Below are 21,318 nucleotides of genomic sequence, written 5' to 3' on the forward strand. Positions count from 1 at the left end.
CACCCAGGCTGGAGTGCAGTGGCACAATCACAGCTCACTGCAGCCTCAACCTCCTGAGCTCAAGCGATCCTCCTGTCTCAGTCTCTCGAGTAGCTGGGATAACAGACATGAGCCACCAGGCCTGGCTAATTTTTGTATTTTTTTATAGAGATGAGGTCTTGCCGTATTGCCCAGGCTGGTTTCAAGCTCCTAGGCTCAAGTGATCTGCCTGCCTCAGCCTCCTGAAGTGCTGGGATGACAGGCATGAGCCACCATGCCCAGCCTGCCCAGGTAATTTTTATTTTTTTTGTAGATACAGGGTCACACTATGGTGCTCAGGCTGGTCTCAAATTCCAGGCCTCAGGAGATCCTCCTGCCAGCCTTCCAAGGCTCTGGGATTAAAGGCATGAGCCACTGTTCCAGCTGATTCCACGTCTTTAATCTCTTCCTAATCCCTCTCCCTAACCCCTCTGTCCTGTCGCTCTTGCATTTCTTGCCACCTGCCTCCTATCTTGTTTCCCTAGTGCCAGTCTTTCCTCTTTACACTGCTTCTTTCCGAAAGATCTGGAGCAATCTTTCTGAGAAGCATAACTGACCGTGTTACTACTCTGCTCAGAACTCCTGAATGGCTTCCCATTGCCCTTAGGAAAACGTCTGGACTCTCTGGCTTGGCATTCAAGACCTTTTATAATCTGATTCCTTCTCAATTTAACCCTCCCGTACAAACACATGGGCACCACAGGCAGGCCATAGCAAAGTGCTGCACACACAGTCCCCCAGCCACCTGCTGAATACCTTCTCCCCCGACCCATCTCAGGCCTCCTCCCATGAGCCCACAAGCTGTCCAGTACCTAGCCTTTATCATAGCACCTGTAACACATTACTGCCCTTAAATGGGACCTGGGTCTTTTTGGAACAGAAGGGAGTGGAAGGCAAACATCACAGATGTACCAGGGTGCTACACTTTATTGCAGTTGTCTTAGGAGAGAAAAAAAGGTAGAAAAAGGAGAAAGCATAAATAAGAAGAGGACCAGGACTCTAGTGGTGCCAGAGCCATAGTCACAGGGCCAAACGCCTATACCACCCAGGTCTGGACAAAGGTCGTGGCTCCGGGGGAGGAATCCTAGGGCCTGGGGCCTCAGACTGAAGTCTGCTGGGCCTGCAAAGGGCTGGGGAGGGGCTGGTTGTCCTTGCTCATTAAGGGAGAGGCTGTGAGGACCGTGGGGAGGGAAGGCCATGGGAGGAGATGGGGCAGTTCTTTGCCCCTGTGTCCCTGATGCTTCCTCCCAAAGGCAGAGTCCCCATGCTCCCCACTGCCCTCAAAGGAGAAAACTTAGTGGGAATGGCACCTGGAATATAGAAGAGAACACCTGAATGAGATGGGGTCGGGGAGGGGCCGCTGAGTGTCTTCATTGCCTTCCGCTTCCCTTTCTCTAGCCTCCTCAGTTCCAGATTTTGAGGAAGCTGTCCCAGGAACCTGTGGCCACAGCCATCCCATCAGCTGTGACTCCCAGGCAGCTGACCCTGTTGTCGTGGCCAGAGAGGATGCCTGAGCAAGAGGGAAAGGAGTCAGCCTGTCTCCAAGCTGATTTGGAAAGCAGTGTGTGCATGTGTGCAAGTGTGTGCATGTGTGTGTGTGTGGGGGTATGTGTGCATGCGTGCGTGTGTGCACGTGTGGGTGTGTGTACGTGTGTTTGTGCATGCATCCCTGAGCACATGCATGCAGGGAACCTAGACTGGGTAGGCTAGGCTCAACCCCTGAAGAAGGCTGAGAGACTGAAAGAGGATTAGCCGTAGGGCGGGGGTTCTTTCTCAAGAGCTTTGGTTGGGGGAGGGCTGGGATCAGACAGAGAAAAGCTGGAAGCATCTGTGTACTATGAAAAAACCCGAGGCACCGTGACAGGTGCTGGAAAGCAGAAGGCAACCGTTCATCTGATTTCTTTGTTTCCAGATGAAGAAACTGAGGCCCACGGAGGAGTGACTTGTGCAAGGTCACTCAGAGTGAGCAACAGAATTAGGATTTGGATTCTGCCCCTGGCCAGTGTTATTTTCATCAGCACCTGGCCTCTTGATAGAGAAGAAGCCATCCTGTCTGACCAACTTCAGGCTAGTCTTAGACGAGCCCTAGGCAGGAGTCCGGGCCCTCGGGCCACTCCAGATCTCCTTGATTCTGCCTTGATTCCGTATTTCCCTGAGGCTGTCTTGCCTCTCAGTGGGTGCCCCTGAAATGCCAGGAACCCAGAACTGACTGGACAGTCATGGCCCACAGATCTCCTAGGGCAGGGAGCAGCCATGGCATTGGGCAGTGGAGAGAGGTTGCTTAGAGCAACACTGAGGGAAGACAGTCCTAGTTGGGAGTCAAGGGGTACTGGATTCCAGGAGTGGAGTCACCCAGGATAGCAGTAAGAGAGTCCGGAATGGGAGCCTATGGGGGGTACAGAATGAGGAGGGCGGGCTGGAGAGGGTCCTTCCAGCTGAGGAAGCCGCAGCCAGGGCTGGCCCTTACCCACACGCTCGGACTTCATGGAGTCCCAGACATTGCAGTTGAAGTCGTCGTAGCCAGCGAATAGCAGGCGGCCACTGAGGGAGAAGGCCACGGACGTGATGCCGCAGATGATGCTCTCATGGGAGAAGCAGATCAGCTCCTGGTCTGCCCGCAGGTCAAACAAGCGGCAGGAAGCATCATCCGAGCCCGTACAGATGGCCTCTCCATTGGGGAAGAACTGAGGGCATGGGTGGCAAGTGGGTCAGGGATCAGACCTGGGCAGCCCACAGCCTCTCCCGCCCTCTGGCTCCCACCTGACAGTTCCAGGGCAAGCCGCTGCTCTCAGCCTCCTTGCCTGTCCCTTCCTTGGTTTGGGATGAGAAGCAGCCCTGCCAACACGTACCACGTGCCAGTGACTTCCCTATGCCCCTCGCCCGCTCTGCACTATACAGCGCTGCAGGCAGGCATCATTTCCATGTCGCAGGCAAGAGCACCCAGGCTTGCCTGCAGTGACCTGGCTAGAAGGGCAGCCGGAAGTTGTCCCAAACTCAGACTACACAAGTGGGCTGGATCAGGGTATGCAAGAACAGGGTCAAGTACAAATGCAAGGCCTGAATCTCATTGCAAGGAAATGTCAGATAAACTCAAACGGAGGGAGAGTCTATAGAAAACTGGTTTGTATTCTTCAAAAATGTCAATGACATAAAAGACAATTAAAGGTGGGAAAACAGTTCCAGTTTAAAGGTGGTGACGAAAAAGATATGGCAAGGAAATGTAATGCATGTTTCCGGATTGGATCCTGGACAGAAAAAAACTATAGCTATTATGGACATTTTTGAGGCAGCTGGTGAAATTTGAATATAGACTGTAGACTATAGTATTGTGTCAATGTTAAATTTCCTGATTTTAAGAATCACTCTGTGATTATGTTACAGAAGAGCTTTGTTTTAGGAAGTACTTAAGGGGTAAAGAAACATGATGTCTGCAAACTACTTTCAAAAGACCCAGAAAGAAAATGTGTATCTACATCTAAGTGTATATGTGTGTGTGTATCTATGGCTATTTCTCTACAGAGAGAAAATGATAAAGCAAACGTGACAAAATGGACTGGGCGTGGTGGCTCATGCCTGTAATCCCAATGTTTTGGGAGACCGAGGAAGGAGGATCGCTTGAGCTCAAAAGTTCCAGCTCAGCCTGGGCAACAGTGGGAACCCATCTCTACAAAAAAATCAAAACATTAGCCAAGCGTGGTCGCATGCACCTGTAGTCCCAGCTACTCAGGAGGCTGTGGTGGGAGGATTGCTTGAACCTTGGAGGTTGAGGCTGCATTGAGCCATGATCGCACCACTGCATCCAGACTGGGCAACAGTGTGAGACTCTGTCCCCAAAAAAAGAAAGAAAGAAAGGGCTAGGGAAGGCTGGGCACGGTGGCTCACACCTGTAATCCCAGCACTGCACTCTGGGAAGCTGAGGTGGGAAGATCGCCTCAGGTCAAGAGTTCAAGACCAGCCTGGCCAACATGGCAAAACCCCATCTCTACTAAAAATACAAAAATTAGCCAGGCATGGTGGCGCACACGTATAATCCCAGCTACTCAGGAGGCTGAGGCAGCACAATGGCTCCAATCCAGGAGGCAGAGGTTGCAGTGAGTCGAGATTGCGCCACTGCACTCCAGCCTGGGCGACAGAGTGAGACTCTGTCTCAAAAAAAAAAAAAAGAAAGAAAGAAAGGGCTAGGGAAGCTACGGGAGGGGCAGAGGATGTGTGTTGTATGTGTTGTGGGGAGTGTAGGGGAAGGAGTTGGAGTCAAGCGGGGGCGGGGGGTGCACTCACACAGATGGCGTTGATGTCCGACTCGTGGCCAGTGAAAGTCTGACGGCAGGTCCCCTCTCGCACATCCCAGAGCTTGGCGCTGGCATCACAGGCCCCCGAAATGAAGAGATTGAAGTCAGGAGACACAGCCAGGCTCATGCAGTCACCCGTGTGTCCCACAAATACAGTCTTCTGCTGCCCAGTCTCAATGTCCCACAAGGCACTGCCAAAAGGGAGGGAGACTGTTAGAGAAAGGCCAGGCCAGGCCCACTCCCAAGCCCCAGCACCAACAACGTTCAGCCTCACCACGTGGTGTCCCCCGAGCTGGTCACAATATTGTTGTCATCCAGGAAGCGGCAGCAGGAGAGATAACCTGGAGGTGGTTAGAAGAACAGTGCCCTGGCTGCACAGCCACAGCCCACGGGAAACCCAGGATTTCCTGAACCCCTCAGGAGCGGAGAAGAAGGTCTCTCCCTCACCTGTGTGAGCAGAAAGCTCCCGGCTGACCTTGACATTGCCCTCACGGGATTTGAGGTTGTAGATGGAACACATGTTGTCCAGCCCTCCACATGCCACAAAGTTCCCTGATGGGGCATAGGCACAGGTCATCACCCAGGAGGAGCGCAGTGGGATGGCGTGCACCTGCAGGGAGGGTGGTTTGAGCAGAGATGGCACCAGAGCCAAGCTCCCAGCTGGGCAGAGGAGGTTAGGCATAGCGCCCCAGGAAGGATGCGGTGGTGGAGGCTCGGGGAGGCAGGGCTGGTACCTTGTTGGTGGTGTAGCTGTCCCACACGATCAGCTTCCCATCTTGCGAGGCACTTACCAGCAGCCTGGGGAGAGGGCATCCCATATCACGCAAGCCTCTCCTTCCCGCCTTCCTCACTCCCACTCTCGCCCTCCCATTCTGCGTTCCCCCCAAAGCCTCACTTGGAGTCAGTGGCCCAGTGCATGGCATAGATCTTGGCCAGGTGCCCCCTTAACGTCCGCCGCGTCCGCATCTGGACTCGTCCCGCTACCTCTAGGCCAGACACCAGCTGCAGAGAGAGGGGCATTGAATATCGGGGTGAGCAGGTTACATGCCCGGATGTCTGTCACTGATCTATATGAGTTCCTGCTCTGTGCCAGGCTCCAGGTCAGGCCCCCAGCCTTAGAGAAATAAGTCTCTGCCCTGGAGTGTCTTAGACTGATGTGGGAAAGAGATGCATGCATGGCCAGGGGTGTGCTGCTAAGTGTTTAACAAGCACCTCTCCAGTGTTGGTGAGGAAGGTGGGAAGGTGATTTCCATGATATGAATACTTGCACGTTGACCAATTTCAAGCTGCCCATGTGAGGTCATTGGAAAGAGATTTGGGAAGATATGCACACGGTTGGCTCTTCCAAGCTGAGAGGAGCCTGCTCTCACCCACCACTGCAGCAGGGCTAGCTTTTTAACTGGGTGCCTGGGGCATCACCGTTACCCTGAACTGCACCTCCTGAAATTTGTGGTACTATGCCCCTTGAGCTCTAACCAGATTTTAGACTTAGGCTGGGGGTCCACAGTGAACAGACTTGATTCGCCATCACTTGCTTTACTACCTTTTTTTAGAAAAATTAAAAACAATATTTTTTATATTAAGATGAGATCTCACTATGTTGCCCAGGCTGGTCTCAAACTCCTGAGCGTAAGCGATCCTTCCATGTCAGTCTCCCAAAGTGCTGGGATTACAGGCATGAACCACTGCGCCCGGCCTGCTTTGTTATCTTGGGCAAGTTACTTCACCTCCCTGAGTCTGTTTACTCAAGGTGTAAAATGAGGCTTATCACAGCACCTACCTTACAGAGACATCATGAAAATTAAATGAAATTAGGTATTTATGCAGCTTAACCCAGTATCTGGCTCATAAAAAGTCTTCACTGTCGGCCGGGCGCGGTGGCTCAAGCCTGTAATCCCAGCACTTTGGGAGGCCGAGACGGGTGGATCACGAGGTCAGGAGATCGAGACCATCCTGGCGAACACGGCGAAACCCCGTCTCTACTAAAAAATACAAAAAAACTAGCCGGGCGAGGTGGCGGCGCCTGTAGTCCCAGCTACTCGGGAGGCTGAGGCAGGAGAATGGCGGGAACCCGGGAGGCGGAGCTTGCAGTGAGCTGAGATCCGGCCACTGCACTCCAGCCTGGGCGACAGAGCGAGACTCCGTCTCAAAAAAAAAAAAAAAAAAAGTCTTCACTGTTAACATATTTAATCCAATCTAAGATGCATCACTAAGAAGAAAAGATGCTGCCAATTCTAATTGAAACGATGATCCATTGTTGAATGCATCTTGATTTCAGAGATGTCAAAATGTGAAGAAATGTGCATCTTAGAATTGATAAAATACAGTATAGAAAACCAGCAATTAGAGTCTACAAGGGCTTTATCATTTACAAAGTACTATCGCCTCTTCATCTTCAAGGCCCTGGGAGGCGGCTGTGGTGACTCTTGTTCTATGGACAAGAATAGGAACCGTGTCTGCATCTTTCCCATCCAATATGGTGCCTGGCTCAGAGCAGGTCCCACTAAATGTTGGCTGAATGAATTAATTAATGAGTTTCCTCCCTCCAAGGACACGCTGTACTAATGCTCGGAGCAAACGGGCTATTGCGGCTCAGGGAGCTCCCTTCCCCTCCCCCAGTGCCCTGCCTTCAGCGGGGACAGGGGGTCTTACCTCTGCCAGAGTAACGTCAGCACAGGCTTTCCTGGCATCCTGCAGGGAAAGCAGACATCAGGGGAGCAAGGGCAAGGTGGGGGTGGCGGGTGCATGGGCCTTCAAGGCAGGTTGGGCTTGGGGCACTAGGGCGTGGGGGGTCTCAAATATGCAAGCCAAGTTTAGAAAGTCCCTGGTCACTTCTAGTCACTCAGGAGCAAACCCAGTCCCCTCCCCCTGAGCCACACTCCCTCATGTCCCCAGCTGTTTTCTGGGGCCCCAGTGGGAGGGCTCTGGAGTTACTGCAATCTGCTTCTTGAGCTGCTCCGCTTCCTGACGCAGTTGCTCCATCTCCCCCATGGCTGACAGGTCGAGGGGTAGCTCTGGCTCCTGCCAGGAACATGGGGTCCGTGTTGAGGAACCCCCACCAGGCTGTGCTTCTGCCCTTCATGCCCACACCAGACTCTAAGACACAGGGCAATGACTGGGTGGCTGCACCCCCTCCCCAGCCAGGCTCTCCAAGTTTGGGGTCCTTTGCATCCAGCCCCAGCCTGCCTGAGCCCTGCCTGCACCCCAGCCCAGGAGAGCAGAGCCCAGGCCAGCTCCCTCTTACTTGGGCTCTGGCTGGACCTCGGCCAGGTTTCCAGCTCCGGTTCCTGGGAGCCTCCTTACTCCCTCAGCTGCGATGCTTGCGCCTGCCCGTCACCTGCCCAGGCTCTGCTGCCAGAGGAGCTGGCCTGGCCTAGCCCCGACCGGTGGGGGGTTGCGGGGGCCTGACAGGGAAGGGTAGAGCCAACCACAACGTCAGGCAAATGAAATCAGCTGGCAGGGGTGGGGGGAAGAGGACAGGGAGGGAGGGAGGTGTGTGGCTTCCAGAGAGACTTGGGCCCAGCCTGGAGGAGGGGTGGGGGCAGGAGTGTGGGGCTGTAGAGAGGAGCAGCCCCCACCACAAGCCCTGAGAGGGGAGGGGGTGAAGGGTGCTTCCCTGGTCAGTCTCTGCAGGCAGAGATAAGAGCATCAGGCTCCATGGGATTAGAGCAAAGCTGTGAGTAGATTAAGGGTTGGGGTTTGGGAGGGGTGCAAAGGAGCAGAAGCAACTATAGCTCCAGTGTCCCCTCTCCGGTCCGGACCCCATCCGTGGTGATGATCTCGGCAGTCAGGGCCACTTAGCAACCAGGCCAGAAGGCGGGATATAAGGGTGATAGATGGCCCTGTTGTCAGTACCTCAAACTGTGCTCCTTAGCTCAGGGTGGTGGGGAAGAGGGTTTGGTGAGTATGGGAGGGTGCAGGCAGGAGCTGAGATTAGAAAGGACTGATCTGGATAATCCTTCTTGTCAACAAACCCCAACCAGCTGCCTCTGGGTCTGATCCTGTGGGGGGAGAAAGGTACAGGGGACCCACAGAGAATGATGGACAGGTCTGCTCCTGTTGTGGGTGGGCAAGGGAAGCCCCGCACCCTGCTCCCAGGCTGGGGTCTAGCCCCCTCCTTGCCCTCTTGCAGCTGTGAAAGCAGGAGTCAGAGAGAAAGCAGGCGGCCCTAAGTCTCAGCAAAAGCTCAGAGAGGGAAGACAGGGCTTAGACTTGGAGGCCTAAGGAGCAGCTGCCAGGGGCTTGGGTCATTTGCATGAGGGGAGCAGGTGGCTGAGATTTCCCTGACAAATCACAGGCTTCAGGGGCCCCGCCTCTGGGAGGCCCAAAGACACCTGTCTCCTCCCAGGCCAGCCAGAGCCACCCCCACCTCCAGCCATCACAGAACCTGTGATACACTCGACTGGCCCCTGGCTGAGGGATCTTCATGACCTTTATTGCACAGACTGGGAGAGAGCAGCAGGGTTATACCCCCCAACCCCACCATCCTCTTCATTTAAAGCATCAGCCTCCTCCCCTGCCATTTCCGTTCAGGGAGGCACAGTGTTCCCCATCTGTCCGGGGCTGCAGGTCCAGCAGCTGGGCCCAGTCCTGGCTCCCCAGCCCTGGTGAGCTCCAGGCTACCCTGTGCATTGTCCTCTGAGTCCAGGCCCTTGTGGGTCCCCAAGATGGTGGGGGTGCAGGGACAGAGAGCTTGCTGTTCTGCTCCTGATGTCACGCAGGGGCTTTCTGTGGGTCCTGGCATCAAGATGGCCTTGCACAAGTCAGGTGGCCCCATCCTCAAGGAGCTGGCTCAGCCACTCACAGCTCCTCCCGAACCCGAGGTGCCTTTCCAGCCTTGTCTTGGACCCTCTGATGCCTGCGGCTAGGGGGCTCTGGGGAAGTGTGTTTGCTGAGCATTTCTTCCTCTTCCTCTTCCTCCTCCTCCTCTGACTCCTGCAGCAGTTCTTTGGCTTCTATCCACTCCTGGGGTTGGGGAGGAGAATGTGGCCAGTTCCCTGCACCCACCTTCCCTGGGCCAGCTCAGCCCCTGCCCCTCACCGACTGTGAGCCTTCTCAGTGGTGCCTGCCCACCCTTCACGCACCAGGAGAACCACATCCCTTCCTACCCCACTCCTTACCTGCTCCCTGTGCTCAGGTGCCCATGTGTGCCACAGCGCCAGGGCACAGCGCCGTCCCCGAGTCACGGCCCACACCCCATGGGGATTCTCCCCACCGGAGCTGAAGGCTACAAGGCGTCCACAGCGAGGACGCACCCGAGCCTGGGGGGATGAGGGCAGGTTCAGCTCCAGGGACCGGCTCTCTCAGAGAACTTGGCCCTCACTCCCTAGAGCAGGATGGGGACAGGGGCACAGAGAGGGTCAGCCCTCTCGCTATCACTTCCCGCTCCTTAATTCAGGGACTAGCTTGGGGCAAATGAGAAATCAGCTTCAACTTGCAGAGCAAAAATGCCAGATTAAGGCAAGAGGAGTTGGGAACCAAAGGAAAAAGGGGTCTCCACGGAGGGTCTCTTGTTGGTTCCTGCCCCCCCGGTACCCTGATTTTTCCCACTCAGCCCTTTGAACCCAGGGTGTGAAGCAATCTGGGGGTGGGCATGCAGTACCAGACTCTACGTAGAAGGGGATATGGATATTGGAGCCATTTTCACACCCCACACCCAGATGAAAAATCACTGTCCCTCTCCTCCTACCCAATCCTAGCCCCTGGCGTCTAGAAATTTCCCACTTAACATTCATTAATTGCTTATTATTACCAGGCACTGCCTCATTCTTTTAGGTACATTACCTAAATTACTTCCTACAACGACCCTTTAAAATAGGTACTATTGCCCAGGCACGGTGGCTGATGCCTGTAATCCCAGCACTTTGGGAGGCCGAGGCGGGTGGATCACGAGGTCAGGAGATCGAAACCATCCTGGCTAACACAGTGAAACCCCATCTCTGCTAAAAATACAAAAAATTAGCCAGGCAAGGTGGCAGACACCTGTAGTCCCAGTTACTTGGGAGGCTGAGACAGGAGAACGGCGTGAGCCCAGGAGGCAGAGCTTGCAGTGAGCCGAGATTGCGCCACTGCGTTCCAGCCTGGGTGACAGAGCGAGACTCCGTCAAAAAAAAAAAAAAAGAAAAGAAAAGAAAAATAGGTACTATTATTATCACCTCAATTTAGGAAACTAAACCTCACAAAGGCTAAGAATGTGAGCCCCAGTCAAGGTGGCCCTGGTATCTGTGCACCAGCCACTGTGCTCATCTCACTGCAAAGAGGAAGGACTATTTCAAGTTCCCCAAATCCCTAGAATAGGGCCATGGAGTCCTGGAGGCACCTGCAAGCTGTGCTTCATTCACCCTTCTTTAGGAGGTGGGACCAATACTGATGGCAGGGTTGGTGGGCCCACCTGCAGACCTAGCTACCGAGGAAGCAGCAGGAGGGCTGGGGAGGCAGGGAAGTGAAAGGGTTAAAAGCACTGGCCATTTCCCTGCATTTGCCTCTGGAACCTTCTGTTTTGAATCCTGACCCCGCAGCTGGGCCCTCTGTCACACCGTCATACCCCCCACTCCACGCACCGTGACAGTGAGGGCGTTGGGCTCCGTGAAGAATAGGTCCCCGCCCTGGAAGTCATCGTTGAGGTAGAGGAGTCCACTGCAGAGGGAAAAAGGCAAGAGGCAGTGAGACCCCAACCCAGGCCCAGGCCGGCAGTGGGATGACCTTTGTCCACCTGCCTGACCCCTAGAGGGGCTGCCCACCTGTAGTCCCGATAGGTGTAGGCTGGGGGCTCCCGCCAGCACTCTCCTGTGTCGGGGTCCAGGACGCAGTTGTCTGCATGCACTGGGTGACTCAGGTCCATGCGCTGCTCTTGCTCTCCTAGGACACAAAGGGGTCTGGGGGTACCTCTGTGCCCCTGTGCCCATCTGCTACCCTGTGGGCTCATGCTGTGCACATCCACCCTGGGGGTCTTGGGGGCAGTGTCCTGTGGGCAGGGCCTGAGCTTGGAGAAGAGCAGTGGGGGTCCCTGTCATACCTTCTATGGCGCTGCGGCACACCAGGTGGGTGAAGGACAGATGCAGGGGCCGTTCCGGGGAGAAGTAGGCCTGGGTCAAGGTCCGCACCCGCTCGCTCACCTCCAGAAGCAGCTTAGCACCCTGACTGCCCACTGTCCCAGCCCGGGCCAGCTGCAGGCAGCGAAAGGCAGCACAGAAACGGAGGACGGCAATGGGAAGGTGGTCTCAGCCCTAGCTCCTGCCCATCTCTGCTGCTCTCCACCCGTAGGTTTGGAGTCTCTCAGCATCCAGCTCTGTCCATCAGCCCAAACTGCTCCTTCTATCTTTCCAAGAACAACCCCGCCCCCAGCTCTCAGAACATCCCTTTACTCCATGCTGGGTCCTATCAGGTAGACTCGGTCCCGAGAAAGCTCCTTCACAAAAGCCCAGGCCCTGGGGCCTGGCTTTCTGCACAGCCTCTCCTCCAGGTCTGGGCATGAGACGGACCCGGGTGCCTCCTGTGCTCACCTGTGCAGCCTTAAGCACTGTGAGCCCCTCGAAGCGTTCATGGGGGGTGTGAGGGGAGCGGCGACCACGATAGCCAGACCTGGCTCCAGCCCCAGCTGCATCCTAAATAGGGAGGAGTTTACTGTGGTGTCACTCCCCCAGCCCCTCACTGTCTGCAGGGCTGCAAGACCCTCCCTCCGGCCCTCCCGCTCTCCAGAAGAAGCTAGATGCTCCCACAGTTCTGTTGCGGCTCCTCTTCCTGAGCTGCTGCTCCTTCCCAGAGAGTGCCCCCCGCCATGGCTGCCTGACTGTCCCTCTCTGGTACAGGCTGGAATCCCGCTTACCAAGGGGACTGTGGACACAACTCGGGAGAGCTTTCAGTAAGGGGGCCTCTGAGAGGGTAGGGACAGCTGGGAAAGTGGGGCAGAGCTGGGAACTAGGCAGGAAGGGCTTGATCATTAATCCCTGATGAGCCAAGAATAGAGGAGTCTCTCTGGAAACAGGACCCTAACAGGAAGTTCCACAGTTAGGCCAGGTCCTGGCAGGAAGCTGACTGGCGGTAGGGAGACAGCATCAGCGGGCTATCCCTCTCTGACCTCTTCCCACCTGACATTCTCTCGGAGAAACTGTGGACTCCGTGGCTCCCCCACTCCTTGATACTGAGTCACAATTACCCAGCCACCTATGCGACCAGTCTCACTACCTGGAGGTCTCCTAATATTTGGATGTCTACACTGGAATCATTCCCTTTTCTGACACCCATTTTTTTGTCCGCTTTTTGAATCTGTTTAAGCACCACTATCTAGTTACCCCTGCATACAAATCTCACTTCTGAGAGACACCGAGTCACCCAAGCCATCTAACCTGGGTTTTTTGGTTTTTGCTTTTGAGACTGGGTCTTGCTCTATCGCCCAGGCTGGGGTGCAATGACGCGATCATAGCTCACTGCAATCTCCACCTCCCAGGCTCCAGAGATCCTCCCACCTCAGCCTCCCAAGTAGGTGGGAGAATATAGGCGCATAGGCCCAGCTAATTTTTGTATTTTTTGTAGAGACGGGGTTTTACCACAATGCTCAGGCTGGTCTGGAACTCCGGAGCTCAAGCCATCCACCCGCCTCAGCCTCCTGAAGTGCTGGGATTACAGGTGTGAGCCACCTTGCCAACCAACAGTGGCACTCGTCAATTACTCCGTTTTCCCGGTCTTTTCTCCTGCTGCATTCTACACACTGCCACTAGAGGGATCTACCACTTCTACAGGTTACTCCAGACTCTGCACTTGGAGGTTCTACAGGAATGCAAAAGTCAACCACTCCTAAAATCCTTCAATAGCTGTCTACGATACACAGATAAAGTCCAAACTCCTTGGGAGGCCACAGAAGACCCTCACTGTCCCTGGGCCTTCATGTCTGGGCTCTCTCCCTCTTCCCCCATACTGCCTCTTGGTAACATACACCCTGATGATTCTACGTTCTTTTTACATTAATTAATAAATTTTTTTAAAAAATTTATTTTTCGAGATGGAGTTTTGCTCTTGTTGACCAGGCTGGAGTGCAATGGTGGGATCTCGGCTCACTGCAACCCCTGCCTCCTGGGTTCAAGCGATTCTCCTGCCTCAGCCTCCCCAGTAGTTGGGATTACAGGCACCTGTCACCATGCCCACTAATTTTTTTGTATTTTTAGTAGAGACCGGGTTTCACCATGCTGGCCAGGTTGGTCTTGAACACCTGACCTCAAGTGATCCACCTGCCTTGACCTCCCAAAGTGCTGGGATTACAGGCATGAGCCACCACACCCAGCCAGTGATGATTCTATGTTCTAAGAGCTTTACCGTGTGCTAACTCATTTAATCCTCACAACACTGTGACAAAAACACTATTATTATCCCCATTTTATAGATGAGCAAACTAGGCTCAGAGATAGTAAAATAAATTGCCCAAGATCACACAGGTAATGACTATTGGAGCTGGCCCTGCTCTCACCCCTGTGCTTGACTGCAGTTCCCAGAATGCACCTTGCTCTTATCCCTCTTAGACTGATTCCACCCCCCATCACCTGGTTAGCTCATCCTTAAGACTGAGCTCAAACACCACCTCTCCAGGAAGCCTTCTATAACTGTGCATTCCAGCACTTCCATTTGGATGAGTACGTTTTTTTTTTTTTTTCTTTTGAGACAGAGTTTCGCTCTTGTTGCCCAGGCTGGAGTGCAATGGCACAATATCAGCTCACCACAACCTCCACCTCCCAGGTTCAAGCGCTTCTCCTGCCTCAGCCTCCCAAGTAGCTGGGATTACAGGCATGTGCCACTACGCCTGGCTAATTTTTTTGTATTTTTAGTAGAGACGGGGTTTCTCCGTGTTGGTCAGGCTGGTCTTAAACTCCTGGCCTCAGGTGATCCACCCGCCTCAGCCTCCCAAAGTGCTGGGATTACAGGCATGAGCCACCGCACCCAGCCCAAGTACATATGTCTTTTACCAGACTTACCACCTGCTTCTATTATGTATTTCCTTGTCTGTTTCCACCTCTACACCGGAGCTCCCAAAGGGCAGAGTCTATAATCATCTTCCTCTCCCTAGAACCTAGCAGTTTCTGGGGTACAGCAGCTACTCAATGAGTATGTCACTGATGAGCACTAACCTGAGATAAGGGTTGAAGCTTCATAAATGGTAGCCTTAACCTGGTGAGTACGAGTCATTCAGCCCAAACTAGAAGGATTAATGAAAGGCCTCGGTGTCTGCTGAGCCATCAGTTGAGCCAATAACTAAACTCTTGGCTAACCAAGCAATCCTTACCTGCACACTCATCCATTTTTATGCCTTTGTGGTTTTTGTTTTGTTCTTCCTATCAATTTCTAGCAAAATTTGTAAAATTTGTAAAGAACATCCACCTGTGTCAGCTAAATTAAGACAAGAAGGAACTTATCCGCAGCTGAGAGGCAGTGGTAAGCACAGTCCCGGTTGGATAATCAGGACAGGCAGAATGAGGAGGGGCAGGCCAAGAGCAAGGGAACAGGCAGTTGTACCCAAGGCTCTTGAACGAGCTGATGAACTTGCAGGTCTTCCTACCTTAGCCAGCTGCAGCAGCACCCCACACTCGGCTGGGGTGAGCAGCCCATCCAACACTGCCCGCTCTGACCCATTCAGCTGCCTAGAATCCTGGGTCAAGGTCACACCCTCCAGGAGAAGGACATCTGCCAGGGAAAAGACAGAGCAGAGGTGGCTGAGCAACCCCTAAGGGCAGGCAGAGCAGTAGCTGGCAGCTCCCAGACCCTCCAGGCTCCTGTCTCCTCCCTCCCAGGAACTCACCCTTCCAGTAGGTCAAGGGCTTTGGCTTCGGGGGCTCATGGTCCCAAGACCTCTTCTCTTGATCCTCTCTCAGGGGTGAGAGATGTGCTCAGTGGGTGCACAGGACAGTCCAGACCCAGCCTCCCAGCTCAGGCCGAGCGCCTCCCACCACAGGGCATCTCCTACCTGAGCTGTTCTCTAAGTGCCTCAGGGATGAGAGCTGCAGGGGTCCAGGGGTCCTGTGACAGTCCAGAAAAGCATCATCACCCACCAAGATCAGACCCTGGAATCCCTTACATTAGAGCTGAAATATCTCGTTAAGATCCTCCTGTTTCCTGAGAGGGAGACGGAGGTAGGAAGAGCCTGGGAATCAATGTCAGGAGCCCTGGGCAGTGGACCAAACTCTGTAACAAGTACAACTATAACTCGCATAGCACTTACTATCTATCGGCTGGGGGCTATTCTAAGAGGTTCACTTATGGAAATTGAATTTCTCCTTTAAAGTTCACAATAGTCTCATGAAACAGACAATATGAAAGTGCTCATTTTGTAATTGAGAGCCCTGAAACATGGAGAAGTAAAGTAACATGCTCAAGATCACACAGCTAGAAGTGACAGAGTTAGTTGTTTGGGTTTTTTTTTTTTTTTTTTTTTTGAGACACAGTCTCACACTGTCGCCCAGGCTGGAGTGCTATGGTGCGATCTCAGCTCACTGCAACCTCTTGCCTCCCGGGTTCAAGTGATTCTCCTGCCTCAGTCTCCCAAGAAGCTGGGATCATAGGCACCCGCCACCACGCCTGGCTAATTTTTTGTATTTTCAGTAGAGACAGAGTTTCACTATGTTGGCCAGGCTGATCTTGAATTCCTGACCGAGGCCTCCCAAAGCAGAGTCAGGTTTTAAACTAGCCTCAGGCCAGGTGCAGTGGCTCACGCCTGTAATCCCAGTACTTTGGGGGGCTGAGGCAGGTGGATCACCTGAAGTCAGGAATTCAAGACTAGCCTGGCCAACATGGTGAAACCCCGTCTCTACTAAAAATACAAAAATTAGCCAGGGAAGGTGGTGGGCACCTGTAATCCCAGCTACTCGGGAGGCTGAGGCAGAAGAATCACTTGAACCTGGGAGGTGGAGCTTGCAGTGAGCCAAGATCGCACCACTGCCCTCCAGCCTGGGTGACAGAGCGAGACTCTGTCTCCAAAAATTAAAATTAAAATTAAGGCCGGGCGCGGTGGCTCAAGCCTGTAATCCCAGCACTTTGGGAGGCCGAGGCGGGCAGATCACGAGGTCAGGAGATCGAGACCATCCTGGCTAACCCAGTGAAACCCCGTCTCTACTAAAAAATACAAAAAATTAGCCGGGCGAGGTGGCGGGCACCTGTAGTCCCAGCTGCTTGGGAGGCTGAGGCAGGAGAATGGCGTGAACCCGGGAGGCGGAGCTTGCAGTGAGCTGAGATCCGGCCACTGCACTCCAGCCTGGGCGACAGAGCGAGACTCCGTCTCAAAAAAAAAAAAAAAAAAAATTAAAATTAAAATGAAAAAACTAGCTTCAGAGTTCTCACTTTTTTTTTTTTTTTTTTTTTCAGGCGGAGTCTCGCTCTGTCGCCCAGGCTGGAGTGCAGTGGCCGGATCTCAGCTCACTGCAAGCTCCGCCTTTTAACCAGTGGTTCTCAAGCAGGATACTTCTGCCCCCCAGGGGTCAATTAAGCAAAGTCTGGAAACACCATTGATTGTCATGACTCAGGGGCTGTCAATGTGCTATTGATCTCTACTGGGTAGAGACCAGGGAAGCTGCTGAATACCCTCCAAGGCATAGGACAGGCCCTGCCGTCTGCCGTAAAAAAGCATTATCCAAAATGTCAGATCCAAAATATCAGTAGTGCCAGGGAGGCTGAGAACGCCTGCTTTATGCCCCAGTCCTAGCCACAGATAACCTCTGCCCCGCAGTTTCCTCTCATAACTACAAGAAGAGAAATAAAAGCAGCAGTAACAGAGCTTTCTATATTGTTATTAAATGATGTGGTTTCAACAACCCTGTGACAACCCTGTGAAATAGATGTGATTATTCCAACTTACAGGTAAGGAAGTTGAGGCAGAGGCAAGTTGAAGTTCAGAGATGTTTGGGGCAGAGGAGGACTGACACTTAGGCCTGTGTGATCCTAAAGCTGCCCTAACTATAGACACACTGTCTCTGTCCCTGTAAAACTGGGATGGCAGACTCTTCTCCAAGCCTCATGGTGGAAAAGTGGAAAGCTCTGTTGCAAACCAAAATGCCATTTCTCCTGGGAGTGCGGAGGGGTGGGATGGGACAGAAGCAGAATGACTCACAGGATCCTTGAAGCTGGTCCCCAGGTGCTCCATGGCATAGTAGAGCTGCCTCTTCTCCCCCAGGGATCGGAGGATGAAGTGTTGGATGTCCTGAGGGTGAGATGATGAGCAGTGAAGGGGGGCTGAAGAGGGGCAGGGAAACCCAGGCTCTAGGGCACTGCCTGGGTGCTCCATGCTCCCTGAACCTGGCACCATGCCCCCCGGTTCCTCCGTTCAACGTTCCCCCTCAGCAGCTTCAGAGCGTCTGGGCTCAAACTGGAATGGGTGTAGGGGGTGGGAGTGTGTGTGAGTGTGGGGGTGTGTGCATGAGCTCGGGGGCTGGTGGCAGGCAGGAGTGAGGTAAAGGCAAGAGAGATAGGACTGAGGGCTGGAATCGGAACTCCAGGCTGCCGTGGGGAGCAGGGAGTGGGAATGGAAGTCAGATGCTGGACTTGGAGTCCTCTGGGTGACCAGAATGCTTGGCTAAGAGGTCAGCATGGGGTGGGGGTCTAGGTTACTTCTCACGTCTATTTGTTTGATTTGGGGCTACCTCCCAGGTAAGTGCGGAGAGGGGGTTACCTCTCTGGGTCCAAGGCCAGGTCTCGGCTCTCCCAGCTGGGCCTGGAACTGGTTCAGAGCCCTCTTGGCAGGCTCATCGTCCGGGTAGAAGAGCAGGACACTCAGGACATTTTCTATAGCCTGGGACAGATTGCCCACTGGAGAGGGAGTGACAAGGTCAGGGGTCAGGGGATAAAGACTTAGAGCACATTGATCCTTGGGGCAGAGGCAGTGCTGGAGAAGGTGGTCTCCAGAGGCCAGCGGGCCAACGCCAAGAGCCCCCCTCCCACTGGCAGACAAGTTCAACTGCCAGTTCTTTCAAACGCTGGTGCACACATACCTTAGCTGGAGATTTCAAAGAAGAGTAAGAGGGAGGAAAATAAAGGAAGGTGAGAAGCAGCAAGGCAGAAGGAAGCCCATCTCCTGAGCTTGTCACAGGCGCCAAAGCAGAGCAAATTAGAGTCCTTGTGAAGTGATGGTTCCCATGGAGCCCTGACAGTGAAACTACAAATCCAGAGACAGATGGGAGGGATAGAGAGATGGAGCTCAGGATAGCAGCAGAGGCAAATCTTCACTCTGCGTTTCCACCCTTCCCAAACTGACCCTGAGCATGGGCCTCATATAGCCGCCTCAGCTGGCTGGGAAGGAAGTCTGGCACAGGGAAGCTGCGACCAGGGCGTGTGGCTGTTTCCCCTACACAGCGTTGCCGGCACTGCAGGACCTGAATCCAGTGTCCTGCAGAGGAGACCCATGAGCCATTCAGCTTGTTCATGCCCCTCCCTGGGCACCGACCCACCCCCCACACACACTCCCAGCCCCTTACTTGCAATGGCCTCATAGAGGCCCCCCTGGCTCCCAGCCCCATCCTCCTCTTCTTCAGCCCCCTCCTGCTCCTCAGGCCCCTGGCAGTCAGCACGGCAGCTCTCCATCTGGGCCAGGCTCCCCTGCAGGGCCTCCTCTAGCCTGGGCAGTGCCAGTCCTGCCTCCTGGCGCTCCAGTAGCTCCAGGCTGGTGTCATAGGCTGCCTGTTGGAGAAGGGAGCAGTCACCTGTGATCCAGGGGGTTGTCAAACTGGGAGGTAGAGAGGAGTGTGGTGTTGGTCTCATTTGGGGCAAGGACTCCATGTCCCTCTTCACCATGGAGAAGAATAAGGGTGGGCCTCAGAATCATAATGTTGGAACATCAGATTTCAGTGATCATCCAGAAGGGAAATGAAGTCCTAGAGAAGGACTCCCCACCAGGGTCACTGAGGATCATTACTCCATCTCCGCATGCTCAAGCAGCACAATGCAGCAGTTTAGTGAGGACTGTGTATCCAGCCAGGAAAAGGCTGGGGGCAAGACAGGGGTGATGTTGGGGGTCTCACCCAGTGTGGGGGCGTCTCCAGGTCCCGGAAGCTCTGGGGCTGAACTCCCGACATTCGTCTGTACTTAGCCATGTCCTCTCGCATCTGCAGGTGCGTGGGGTTTGCTACAAAGAAGGTGTGTGCTGCCGCGGCTGCCAGATCCAGCTTCTTCAACTGAGGAGGCGGAGGGAGGAGGGCATCAGAGCCCTGGGATGGAGGTCACACCTCTGCTCCCTGGTCGGCCTCCCCACCCTACCCCAGACACACACTCTGGGTGCCCAAGAGCCTCATGGAAGACTGGCCAATAAGAACCGCCCACCGCCCAAATTGCAGACCCCCTAGAAGCCAGAACGTTGGGACTCTCAGAAGGCTGACACCGAAGGAAAGGGGGTCTAAAGACGTCGGAGTTGAGTGGGACATGGGCCTCAGGACTTCAGGACCTCAATTTGGGAGACCAGGTGGAAGTGATGGGCTTAAGTGAGGTGGGAAAGTGGGGGAGACCTCAGCGACCAGCAAAACCCGCAGTCTCTAGGACCCTGAGCTGAGGTGAGTGCAACCGGCGCCCCGCTTCCCCAGCCACGTAGGCAACTGCTGCGGTACCCGCGGCTGCGGCTTGCTGTCCCCTCCCCGCCCGCAGAGGTCTGGCCTCGGAGGCCTCCAACCTTGCCTCCGTCTGCTCCTTCCTTTCCGAAGCTACCTCCTGCCCCAAGCGAAGATTCACACTCACCACCACCCCCGACACACACACACCCACGCACACTTCCCGTCCGACAGCCGATTTCGCTCCCACCGCCTCCGCTTCATTCCTAGGAAGAGGCGGCCCTGTCCCTCCATCTTCAATCTGCTCCCGTCCCGCCTCACGACCTCCCCGCCCCATTCCCACTCTGCTCGCACTTCCCCCTCGGCTGCTCTTCTGCGATCTCAACAGGTCCTCGCGGTCGCTTAGCCAGCTCCAAAGCAGAGGCCCGCAGTACGCCCCCCAGCCCCGTCCGGGGTCCAGGCAACAGCATTCCGCCTACTACTGGGCATCGTAAAGTAGGACAGCGTCGTGGTGAGGGCTGGGACCCTCGGAGCTGCCCGGCCCGCTCCCCACCTGGTAATAGGCCCTCTGCAGGTAGTTGTAGGGCTCCCGACGGCGGAAGGCGTCCCGGATCGTGCTCCCCACGCGAAGCCGCGCCGCGCCCCCGGGGCCCAGCCTCCGTGCTGCGCACTGGGTCAGGCAGTCTGCGCGGCGGAGCGCTGCACGGAGGAGCTGTCGCTCCCAGGACCCCTGCGTGGGTCCCGGCCCGGAGTCGGGCTCCGGGGCCCCGAGAAGCACGGCGGGGAGCGCGGCGCCCGGCTCGGCCGCGCAGCTCGCCCCGCAATCCAGCCGCACCCGGCCCAGCGCCGCCTGGCTCCGCAGCGCCTCCCGCAGCAGCGCCACGGCCGGCGCCCAAGCCCCGGCCGCGTAGGCGCGCAGCCCGTCCGCGTAGAGCAAGTCGGGGGCCTGCGGGGGCGCTCCCGGGGACAGCTGGGCCAGGCCGGGGGGCTCAGGGGACCCCGGGGGAGGCAGCAGCAGCAGTAACAGCAGCGGCCGGAGGAGCCGGAGCATGATGTCGGAGCCGCAGGCCGCCGAGGGGAAATGCGGGAGCCGAGAGGGAGGGAGAGGAAAGGGGGGAAGGGGGAGGGAGGGGAAGGAAGGAGAGGTGGAGAGGCGGAGAGAGGGAGAAGGAATGAGGGAGGCCGAGAGAGAGAGATGGGGCTGAGACCCGATGGTGGGAGAGGGCCAGGTGAAAGATGGAGAAAGAAGAATGCTGAGTGGAGAAAGCTGGTCTAGTGTGGAACGAGAGGGAGAAACTGGGAGGAGGAGGGCAAAAGGCGGGAACTGGAGCAGGCCTGGGCATCCATGGAAGACCAGCGGTGACTTCAGCCCCTGAGGTCTGAAGGTAACTACTGGGGCAGTGTTCCCTGCACACACACGCTTCTGGGTCCAGAAAAAGGACTGTGGACGCCGACCCCCGCTCCTCCCCCTCCCCCCTCCCCACACACAGTCATCCACCCCTACA

At 55.1% G+C, this 21,318-nt stretch overlaps 2 protein-coding genes across 3 annotated transcripts; both read right to left on the reverse strand.

The window, feature by feature from the left end:
- Window positions 1-927: 927 nt before the first annotated feature.
- On the reverse strand, window positions 928-8,639 carry GNB3 (G protein subunit beta 3). The gene is made up of 11 exons (XM_010385907.2): window positions 8,163-8,639; window positions 7,552-7,711; window positions 7,242-7,328; window positions 6,960-6,998; window positions 5,203-5,309; window positions 5,042-5,105; window positions 4,755-4,917; window positions 4,582-4,648; window positions 4,297-4,498; window positions 2,486-2,702; window positions 928-1,528 (listed from the first exon to the last, which is right to left on the reverse strand). Exons 3-11 carry the CDS (start codon window positions 7,296-7,298, stop codon window positions 1,422-1,424), a joined length of 1,023 nt encoding a protein of 340 aa, XP_010384209.1. The 5' UTR covers window positions 7,299-7,328; window positions 7,552-7,711; window positions 8,163-8,639; the 3' UTR covers window positions 928-1,421.
- Window positions 8,640-8,721: 82 nt separating this feature from the next.
- P3H3 (prolyl 3-hydroxylase 3) lies at window positions 8,722-20,926 on the reverse strand. Of its 2 annotated transcripts, XM_010385970.2 has the most exons (15): window positions 20,367-20,926; window positions 19,295-19,447; window positions 18,752-18,953; window positions 18,532-18,663; window positions 17,950-18,086; window positions 17,392-17,481; window positions 15,256-15,308; window positions 15,091-15,158; window positions 14,851-14,975; window positions 11,810-11,911; window positions 11,323-11,473; window positions 11,048-11,165; window positions 10,868-10,943; window positions 9,428-9,568; window positions 8,722-9,272 (listed from the first exon to the last, which is right to left on the reverse strand). In XM_010385970.2, the coding sequence occupies exons 1-15, from the start codon at window positions 20,862-20,864 to the stop codon at window positions 9,108-9,110; spliced, it is 2,211 nt and encodes a 736-aa protein (XP_010384272.2). In that variant the 5' UTR covers window positions 20,865-20,926; the 3' UTR covers window positions 8,722-9,107. The 2 variants fall into 2 exon arrangements, with proteins under 2 accessions (XP_010384272.2, XP_030795711.1); XM_030939851.1 differs by lacking the exon at window positions 11,810-11,911.
- Window positions 20,927-21,318: the final 392 nt, after the last annotated feature.

The sequence above is a fragment of the Rhinopithecus roxellana genome, chromosome 10 (genome assembly GCF_007565055.1).
Source record: "Rhinopithecus roxellana isolate Shanxi Qingling chromosome 10, ASM756505v1, whole genome shotgun sequence".
Taxonomy (NCBI): domain Eukaryota; kingdom Metazoa; phylum Chordata; class Mammalia; order Primates; family Cercopithecidae; genus Rhinopithecus; species Rhinopithecus roxellana.